A 10,955-nucleotide genomic window follows, 5' to 3' on the forward strand; every position below is an offset into this window, starting at 1 on the left:
ATGGTATCATTGAACTTAAGATACCATTGTCGGGAAGCTTGTTTTAGCCCATATATTGACTTTTTCAGTTTACACACCATATTTTTCTTTCCTTCAACCACAAATCCTTCTGGTTGAACCATATAAACATCCTCATCTAAATTCCCATTTAAAAAAGCGGTTTTCACATCCATTTGGTGGAGCTCTAAATCATAATGCGCTACCAATGCCATAATAATTCTAAAAGAGTCTTTTCTAGAAACAGGTGAAAAAGTTTCTTTAAAATCAATACCCTCTTTTTGAGTAAAACCCTTGGCAACAAGTCTAGCCTTGTAACGTTCGATATTGCCATTCGAGTCACGTTTAGTCTTAAAGACCCACCTACACCCAACTCGTTTACAACCTTCTGGCAATTCAACAAGGTACCAAACTTTGTTGTAGTCCATTGATTTCATCTCTTCGTTCATGGCATCTAACCACTTAGTAGAATTATTACTTTTTATAGCTTGTGAAAATGAAACTGGATCATTATCGATTCCTTCATCAAATTCTGTCTCTTGCAGATAAACCACATAATCATCAGAAATAGCAGATCTCTTTTCCCTTACAGATCTCCTTAATGTAGTTTCTTGTGCTTCACTTATGATAGGTTCATTCATGGAAACTTCATTTAGTAGAGTTGGATCATTAATTTGTTGTTCTTGTAATTCATTAACATGATCAACATGTATAGGAACAACAACTTGAGAGGAAGCTACAGGCAAGGGAACTTGCACTCTAACTTCTTGAATTTCCACATTTCGTGGTTCCAAAATCCCACTGACTTCATCATTCTCAATGAACCTAGCATTTCCAGTTTCAACAATTCTTGTACTATGGTTAGGACAATAGAATATATACCCTTTAGATTTTTCTGGATAACCAATGAAAAAACCACTGATTGTTCTTGAATCCAGTTTCTTTTCTTGTGGATTATAAATTCTTACTTCCGCTGGGCAACCCCAAACATGCAGGTGCCTTAAACTGGGTTTCCTTCCTGTCCACAGTTCAAAAGGAGTCTTTGGAACTGCCTTACTAGGAACCCTATTTAATAAATACACAACGGTTTTTAAAACATGCATCCACAATGATTTGGGTAAAGATGAATTTCTTAACATACTTCTAACCATATCCATTAATGTACGATTACGCCTTTCTGCAACACCGTTTTGTTGCGGTGTTCCTGGCATTGTGTATTGAGCACAAATACCACGAATTTCTAGGAATTTAGCAAATGGACCAGGGTGCTGTCCATTTTCATCATACCTTCCATAATATTCATCACCTCTATCAGATCTGACAATTTTCACCTTTTTATCTAGTTGCCTTTCAACCTCATTGATAAACACCTCAAGGATATCTACTGATTGAGATTTTTCATGCAATAAATAGACATATCCATAACGTGAAAAATCATCAATAAAAGTGATGAAATATCGTTCCCCACCAAAAGATGGAACATCAAAAGGCCCACAAATATCAGTGTGTATAATTTCAAGGAGCTGTGAACTTCTTGTGGCTGCTTTCTTAATTGTGTGTTTTGTGTGTTTTCCCTTAATACAATCCACACATATTCCAAGATCAGTAAAATCCAAATCAGGTAGGATTTGATTCTTTATTAATGCCTCCATTCTTGCTTTGGATATATGACCCAAACGTTTATGCCACAAGTTAGCAGACGATTCATTACTTAAAACCACGTTTAGTTCCAACGTTTTGATGCAAGGTTAATAAAGTTTCGGCAAAATTAGAATCAAGATTTAATTTGTATAAGCCATCATAAAGAATACCAGAACCAATAAAGAGATTTTGATTGAACAAACTAAAACAACTATTCCCAAATTTAAATGTATACCCAAAATTATCAAGTTTGGACAAAGAAATCAAATTACGAGAAATAGAAGGAACATAAAAGGTCTGAAAAAGATCTAAATGATATCCAGTGTCTAAAATCAAACGGTAAGTGCCAATGGCTTCAACTGGAACTTTGACCCGATTTCCCATAAAGTTGAACTTTTCATTTAGGCTTATGGTCTGGGTTGAAAGGAATCCTTGCATCGTATTTGAAACATGAGTGGTACAACCAGAATCAATCCACCAAGTATTATAAGGAACTTCAGCTAAATTTGATTCGAAACATACTAAAGCCTTAAACTTACCTTTCTTTTTGAACCATGCCTTACGTTTCAGGCAGTCTTTCTGATAGTGTCCATGTTTTTTACAAAAATGATACACATCCTTGATTGGTTCCTTTTTGTGGATTTGGGCTGATGACTGATTCATTTTTGATAGTCCTTTCTTGCCCTTTCCATACTTCTTTCCTGGTTTCTTTCCAACTTCTTTATTACCCATGAGATTAATTGAATGAATTCCTGGTTTCTTAAGCCTTGCCTCCTCTTGAATGAGCATACTTTGCAATTCATGCACATTCCATTTGTCCTTTAGAGTATTGTAGTTCATATGAAATGGACCATACTCAGAAGGTAAGGAATTAAGAATAAACGTTACTAGGAAATTTTCATTCACTTCCATTCCCATAGACTTCAGTCTTGCAGCAATATTAGACATTTCAATAATATGCTGGTGCATGGTACGAGAACCATCAAACTTAATAGTGGTTAAAGTACCCATTAGTGTCCCAGCAAGAGACTTATCAGCAGACTCAAACTGGGAACATTCTTCCACAAATTTCATAAATTCCCTTGCACTTTCGGTTTTATTTATTGTGGACTTGATGTTGTTTGCTACTGTCATTCGCATAAACATTAAGCTTAGTCTGTTAGATTTTTCCCATGCTTTATAGGCAGATCTCTGTTCGGCACTACTAGTAGCAGTAAGTGCATTAGGTGCATCAATTAAGAGTGCCAAATCAAGATCTAAAACACCAAGGTGAAACTGGATTTGTTCACACCATTCAGAGAAATTAAGCCCATTGAATTTAATTACAGACGTTGCTTGCGAATGAAGAGAGACAGGAACAGATGCTGCAAATATATAACTCATCCATTAATGTCTTGAGTAAAATTTAGTTTCAGTAATAAAGATTCAGAATTTTATATCATCATCAAATGTACATTGAAATTCACCTTTGGGTAAAACAACAATATACAACAATGAAACAAAACATAATTGATGCTTCATTAATTTAATTACACATAATTTGTAATTAATATACTCCAATTAGACATATTTGCTATCTTTGGATATACTAAACATGTCTACTCAAATATATATTAATTAACCATGTAATGTTTATAAATTATAAAATAACTAATCAGCCTTTGGGCGATCCATAATATTTTATAACAATGAACGTCAATATACTCATGATAAAATATTTTGATATATCATAATATCATCTCACTTATAAGCATCATCGTATACATGAGTAATTAAAATTATTTTAACATGATATCTATGAAATCTTTCTAATTTGGCCATTTTGATGACTAACAAATTACACATAATATAGATATCAAATAAAAATAATAATATACAATTTGTATAAGACTTTAATATTTTAATCACTTTGGTGATTAAATTCGTTACTGAATTTTAAATTATATATATACTCCACTTCATATATACATCATGTATATAGATATTGTAATATACACAAAACAAATATGGACAGTAAGCATAAAAGTAGAATAAAAACTGATTTAATCCATAAGGCTTTGCAAAACTAGAAAATATAATTGCCCTTCACAAACCGATTTGCCCACTAAACATTAATTCATAATTAAGGTAGTCATTAACATTTGAATAGAATAAAACATAATGGAAAACAAATAGAGATAAGAAAATCTGATTAATGGGTTTCCCAAAACAATCAGAGATAAAAGAAATCAAATTAATGGTTTCATCTTTCTTTTAATAACAAGTAATCAAAATCTCGCATAACATCATAAACTTTCATAATCAATATTCATGATTCAACAAATCAAAACAATTACAAGAAATAGATTTTGGTTAAAGCATATGACACAACCATTTAAAACAAAATTGGTTTCTGTAATAAGAAACCATGATTAAAACAGAACATCTCCATTCTTATAAAAGGAAAAAAAATTGTTAATCAGATTATTTGTAGAACAGAGTTCATAAAAAAAATTTTACTATTAAAGCAGCGGATAAATATATTAAACATAATTGGAAAAACATCCATTCAAAACCAGGCTCTGATACCACATGTTAGAAATCTTAGATTTCATCATAATATTAGACAAACATAATTACCCAGATGTTTGAATAAGATGATTTTCACAAACACTTAATAACAGTCAGAAGAGCGTACCTTGATCCATGATAATTATAATCGAGTTCTTCTGGAATCACGAGAATTGTGTTTCTCTCACTTAACCCTTTAGACTTTACAGATTTTCTAGATGGAGAGAAAACGACTTTTAGATAAGTTAGAGAGAGGACCAATTCTGATTATGTTCTATAAATATACCTTCCATCAAGGTATCTCTTCATCCATAAGGTACATTTTCATTAATGAACCAATAGGATTCAACGTACCCTTTGGTTAATCAAACATGATGATTGATCGTACCCTTACGTGAACTGACCAATAGCATTTATTGTTTTATTTTATCAAACTACATAAGTATATAATATACTAGGACCATATTCTAACTTGATATAAATTATGGAAAATCCAACATAAACGTGATTTTTTTAAAAAATATATTGTATTTTCTACGAGTAGGACCAAAAAATTCAAATATTTCACCGAATTTAAAAATATTAATCTTCGATTCTATTATTAAATCACAAAAATTATGAAATTTGTTTTTTAGATTCAACTTATGTGTTATTTGTAAAGAATAAGAAACAAAATATATATGTTTTATAATAATATATAAAATTGACCAAACTTACCAACGTTAGGGGTAAAATTGCTCTTGCCTACCAATGTTAGGGGTAAAATTGCATCATTTTAGACATTAAAGGTAAAATTGCTCATACCTGTAAACACGTTAGATGTATTTTTACACCTTAACATTTTTTAATGGGCTTAATGCATATTTACACCCTTAAACTTGACACGTTTTGCCTATTGGCACCATGAACTTTTAAAATAACCTATCAGACACCTATAGTTGGCTTTAAAAACCTATGACACACCTATAGTTGGTTTTAAAAACCTATTACACACCTATAGTTGGCTTATTCGGACCTCCTACACACAAAATCGTTGATCTTTCGTCTTTAACGGATGAGGTGGTATACGTGCTATAGAAAAAAAGAAAAGCGTGTGAGTTCGTTCTGTATGTGACCTCATTTTTTAAAAATGAAACGATTTTGTGTGTAGGAGGTCCGAATGAGCCAACTATAGGTGTGTGATAGGTTTTTAAAGCCAACTATAGATGTGCCATAAGTTTTTAAAGCCAACTATAGGTATGTGATAGGTTATTTTAAAAGTTCAGGGTGCCAATAGGCAAAACGTATCAAGTTTAAGGGTGTAAATATGCATTAAGCATTTTTTAATGTATAATAAATAAATAAATATATATATATATAAATTAGCATACATAATAATATTCCACTTCATCATATTAATACCTTGAAAAAATAGTAAAACTAAAAGAAAAACTTGAGAAAAAGTAAATTTTCTCTTTAATTTTTTCAAAAAATTGTCTTAAATTTTAAATTTTTTTATGGCATCATATTTAATATATAAAAAATAGTAAAAAAAACCTAAAAACTAAAAGGAAAATGAATTTCATATTTTTTTTATCTGTATCATAATTAAATAAAAAATAGATAAAATTTAAATATATCATAAAGTAGTAAATAATAGTAAAATTTTGGATTAAACATTTTGAACTAAACGAGATTGTTACCTAAATCCAAAATGAATCACAAACGAGAATGTTACCTAAATCCAATAAAATTTCCAAATTTGAAAAATTAATAATAAAATTTTATTGGGCGAGTTAACAAAATCACAAACCAGAGTCCAGACCCATAATTGAAAACTTTTCCAGATTAAAAAAAAATGAATGACAAAATCTAATCATTCATTATGTATTTTTGAAAAAAAAAACACACAAACATACATTTGGACATAATTTATGGATTAGGAGGAAAAACACAGTGTCATTTTGGTAAATAACGGTAAAAAGGAGGGTAATAAAAGAAGAAGAGAACAAATAGATATAGATATATTAAGGTCCCCACCTGCCATATCTCATTTCTTTATTTATCTGTCACTTTGTTTGTTAGCTTCTTCTATTATAGTCTCCTCTTTCTCTCTCTCCGTCAGTGTGCTTCACTGAGAAAACCGAGAAACAAAGCTTTAGATCTGAAATAGCTAATCCCCCAAAATCCTTGCTCCAAGAACGATCTGGGTAAGCATTGCTTGCTTTTCCTGCACTGTTAGAGGCTTTGTTTTTAAACTAATGTAGCTTTCTTCATTGTTTTTAGTAGTTTTTTGGGACTTGGGTTTTATTTGTCTTTGAGCTTCAGTGAATGGGGGAGAGATCTGGGTGATTTTGAAGTTGTTCTGATGCTTGATTCAGTAAATGAAACTCTACTTTAAATGGGGATTGTTGCTTTTGAAATTTTTATGGTTGTTTTACTAGGGATTGGAAATGGGAAGTGAATTTGGTGTAATTTTGATCCGCGGAGTTCAATGTCTGTTTTTGTTCTGGCAAATTTGAGATCCTCCTATTGTTTTTTCCCCTTTTCCCACTGATCCTTACTTGAGCAGATTAACATACTTTAACTGGGTTGTATTTAAGAGAATAATGACGACCTATTTTGTTACTGAGTAAATGAAGTGGAGTAGAAGAACTTAAGCTGTCGAAAGCATATGAAAGTTCTGAGTTCGAATAGATGTTTTCTATTGTCCAATGTGTGGTCAATGGGCAAAACAGCAGGAATTGAGATTTTAGCTAGTTCCTGTTTGATGCCCTTAGTTTTTCTTTTCATCTTTGCCATTTTTTTAAAGAATGTCATAGTAAGTTCTGAATTGGTCAAGTTTCTGCAACTTCTGTTTTGCCCGTAGTAATCTGGATTCAGTTATTACTGCCTCGAAGTTTATATGGTTGCAAAAGAATTGTGTTGAACAGAAAGCAGGTGGTAATTAATTCTTTTCAAAACTGAAGAGTTTGGCTACAGTACATACTAATTAGTATCTGCAAAATTAGGTGTATGTTTGATTTGTTTTGTTTTCTTGGTATCCAACCACATTTGAATGTTCTGATGCTGTGCAATTAAATTTTTCAGTTGCTAAGTGGGGTCTTGTTGCCTCCTGTGCAGGCTTATTTATGTTTATGCTTTTCAACTATTCTAATTCCTGAAGGTTTGAGCCTGCTACTTGACACTCACAAACTCTATGTGCTTATGTGTTTCATTTCTGACAGGTGTGCATGCTACATCTGTCTGATATAGGTCTGTTTCTCACGGATCAATAAGGTACATATTTGTTTCTCTTGAAATCAAAGTCTGGAATCTAGAACTTCTTTTGAATGCTCTATGCTGCATCCTATGTAGAACGATTTCTGTAAATGGCAGTCACAGATGGTCATAATCCTCTTCTTGGGGAAACAACTTGCGGTACTTTACTGCAAAAATTGCAGGTATTTTACTTTATTTTTTTCTTCTATTGTTTTATGGTTTAGTGAAAAGCAATAACTTAGCTTTGGTTCATTGTACGTGTTCAGGAAATTTGGGATGAGGTTGGTGAGAGTGATGATGAACGAGATAAGATGCTTCTTCAAATAGAACAAGAGTGCTTGGATGTGTATAAGAAGAAAGTTGAGCTGGCTGCAAAGTCAAGGGCACAGCTTCTCGAGGCATTGTCTGATGCGAAAATTGAACTGGCTCGTCTCCTTTCAGCCCTAGGGGAGAAAAGTTTTGTAGGAATTGTGAGTAATTTTTACTTCATTTGGTCATACATGTGGTGCTATATGAAAAAGTTTGAGTGGATTTCTTATGGTTTCTCTGGCTCATATGGCAGCCAGATAAAACTTCTGGAACAATCAAGGAGCAACTTGCCGCTATAGCACCAGCTCTTGAACAGCTATGGAAACAGAAAGAAGAAAGAGTAGAGGAGTTTTCTGATGTACAGTCACAAATTCAGAAAATATGTGGTGAAATTGCTGGGAATGTGAATGTTAATGAGACTCCTGTAGTTGATGAGACTGATCTATCCATAAAGAAGTTAGATGAATATCAAGCCCACCTTCAAGAACTCCAAAAGGAAAAGGTAAACCTTTTGTTTTCATAATGAAGCACTAATAATGAAAATCACACTCCCTGTTATTATGAAAGTGTAGTTACCACAGCTAATTATTTTATTTGATGGGTAGAGTGATAGGTTGCAGAAGGTTCTTGAATTTGTGAGCAATGTGCATGATCTCTGTGCTGTTCTTGGAATGGACTTCTTTAGTACTGTAAATGAAGTTCATCCCAGCTTAAATGAGTCTTCTGGTGCTCAATCCAAAAGTATCAGCAACGATACGTTAGCAAGGCTGGCCAAGACAGTATTAGCACTAAAAGAAGATAAGAAGCAGAGGCTTCATAAGGTAACTTTATTTACTTTATGAGAATTTGTGTAGTATTTCCTATTGATTTGTCATGATTTAATAGTCAACACCCCAGTTGATGATAAATAGTGCTATTTTTCTATACTTTATTAATAACGGGCTGGAACATTAGAAGGATTTTCATTTTCACTTGAATTTCAGATGCACTTTTATTATTATTATTTAAGTATTACAAAACTTTGCCCCATTAAAAATCATTTGATGTTCTTTCTTTTGAAAATAAGCAAAGTTCTTTGACATGCATCTATCTCTATTTTACAGCTTCAAGAATTAGCAGCTCAGTTGATTGATCTGTGGAATCTGATGGATACCTCCTTGGAAGAAAGGAAATTGTTTGATCACGTTACATGTAACATGTCAGCTTCAGTTGATGAAGTGACTGTCCCTGGCGCTCTTGCTATGGATCTGATTGAGCAGGTGTGTGGATTCTTCTACTGAAATTAATAAAGGTTTGATAATACTGTGCGAGCTCTGTACTTATTCCTGCCTTTTGCATTTTAAGGCTGAGGTTGAAGTGGAAAGACTTGATCAGCTAAAAGCCAGCAGGATGAAAGAGATTGCTTTTAAAAAGCAAGCAGAACTTGAAGAAATATATGCACGCGCACATATAGAAGTAGAACCAGAAGCTGCTCGAGAAAAAATCATGGAATTAATTGATTCTGGGAATATTGAGCCTTCTGACTTGCTGGCGGATATGGACAATCAGATATCAAAAGCCAAAGAAGAAGCTCTTAGCAGAAGAGACATTTTGGATAAGGTGGAGAAATGGATGTCAGCATGTGAGGAAGAGAGTTGGCTCGATGACTACAACAGGGTACTATATGATGCTCACCTCTCCTCTGATATGGATGATTTTGGTTCTTAAGTGTGTGATCTTTGATTTCATGGTTTTCATGTCAATTGTAATAGGTCACCGGAGAGAAAAGAAAATTTATTAAAAGAAACTATAAAGAACTTAGGACACTTGAATCTCTTCTATATGGTAGTTGACTTGGGATTAAAATTAATTCTGATCTTGCTTGAACAGGACGAAAATAGGTACAATGCCAGCAGAGGTGCTCACTTGAATCTTAAGCGAGCAGAGAAAGCCCGTATATTGGTAAACAAAATTCCAGGTACTTGTAGAATGACAAAACTGCTGACATTTAAGTTAAAAAGAAAATTTTGAACATGGATGATGTAATTATGATTTGGTTATTGTGACAATGTAGCACTGGTTGATACTTTGGTTGTCAAAACTCGAGCATGGGAAGATGAACGCGAGATGCAATTTACTTACGACGGAGTTCCTCTTTTGGCTATGCTTGATGAATATGCCATGCTGAGGCAGGAAAGAGAAGAAGAGAAGCAAAGACTCAGGGTAAGCTTTTATTGTTGATAAAATCTTGTTCAAACTTAAGTACTTACCAATTTATTTCAAGAATGCTTGCTTCAGCAATGTGATGTAGGGTTGCCCAACTATTCATTTTTGGTATACAAGTTAAAGGACCTGATGTAATTTCCTTACTTAAAAAGAGGCCACTATCTTTGGACTTGCAGGATCAGAAGAAGTTCCATGAACAGAAAAGCACGGAACAAGAATCTATTTTCGGTTCAAGGCCTAGCCCTGCACGACCAGCAGTTGCAACAAAAAAGGCGGTAGGGCCACGCACCAATGGAGGTACCAATGGGACTCCAAACAGACGACTGTCGCTCAATGCTAATCAAAATGGGAGCAGGTCCATTACGAAAGAAGGGAGAAGGGACAGCACAGGTAGGCCAGCAGCTCCAACAAACTATGTTGCCATAACAAAAGAGGACACGGCCTCACACATTTCAGCCACAGAGAGTATTCCGGTTACGCCTTAATGAAATAAGACAGTGAAATGATGTAGTAGGTTTACACCCTTTTGATATTACTATTACTAGTAGGAGGAAGTTGTTGTAAGAATATAGTTGAGAGTCGGTTGGAAACCAGGAAGGAATTGGAAGAGTAAAACTGTTGTTTTAGCATTGTATGTTGTTGTGTTGGCATTCCGAAGAAGTTGTTATAAATCCATTCCATGGTGCTTTACTTCTAGTCAGATGTATTATTACCAGAATTGCATTTTGCCTCCAGCAGCATAGTGTCATGGGGTTAAACTTGGGCTATAGGCCAAAGTCTCCATGGGGCATTGTTAGATTTCATGACCTTTCATTATTTAACTTTCAGATCCTAAAAGAATATCAGACTTCTTAGATAAAGACATATTCCATCCTCTTATTTAAATCTTTATTTTTGTTTACCAACTGCCTCCCCTTTCTTACACATAGTATGCCAACATTCTTTGTACTTGGGCAAAACATCTTTGACCAAATTTTGACTTTTGGTCTATTCGGTGAGATCTTTGCTTTCAA

The 10,955-nt window shown here is 33.6% G+C and overlaps 1 protein-coding gene across 1 annotated transcript; it reads left to right on the plus strand.

Annotated features, from left to right (window-relative positions):
* Positions 1 to 6,241: 6,241 nt before the first annotated feature.
* On the plus strand, positions 6,242 to 10,638 carry LOC136219131 (65-kDa microtubule-associated protein 1-like). Its single transcript, XM_066006385.1, has 11 exons — positions 6,242 to 6,377; positions 7,395 to 7,446; positions 7,525 to 7,610; positions 7,695 to 7,898; positions 7,991 to 8,239; positions 8,343 to 8,558; positions 8,841 to 8,996; positions 9,082 to 9,393; positions 9,607 to 9,694; positions 9,791 to 9,939; positions 10,119 to 10,638. The coding sequence occupies exons 3-11, from the start codon at positions 7,539 to 7,541 to the stop codon at positions 10,425 to 10,427; spliced, it is 1,755 nt and encodes a 584-aa protein (XP_065862457.1). The 5' UTR covers positions 6,242 to 6,377; positions 7,395 to 7,446; positions 7,525 to 7,538; the 3' UTR covers positions 10,428 to 10,638.
* The last annotated feature ends 317 nt before the right edge of the window (positions 10,639 to 10,955 follow it).

Source organism: Euphorbia lathyris, chromosome 2, assembly GCF_963576675.1.
Source record: "Euphorbia lathyris chromosome 2, ddEupLath1.1, whole genome shotgun sequence".
NCBI classification, from domain to species: domain Eukaryota; kingdom Viridiplantae; phylum Streptophyta; class Magnoliopsida; order Malpighiales; family Euphorbiaceae; genus Euphorbia; species Euphorbia lathyris.

Excerpts from the sequence above, each read along its gene's own strand:
- LOC136219131 (XM_066006385.1), top strand. The coding sequence starts at position 7,539 with ATGGCAGTCACAGATGGTCATAATCCTCTTCTTGGGGAAACAACTTGC. Across the intron at positions 8,240-8,342 it reads AAGAACTCCAAAAGGAAAAG|AGTGATAGGTTGCAGAAGGT; the intron begins GTAAACCTTTTG and ends TTTGATGGGTAG. Across the intron at positions 9,394-9,606 it reads GGCTCGATGACTACAACAGG|GACGAAAATAGGTACAATGC; the intron begins GTACTATATGAT and ends TTGCTTGAACAG.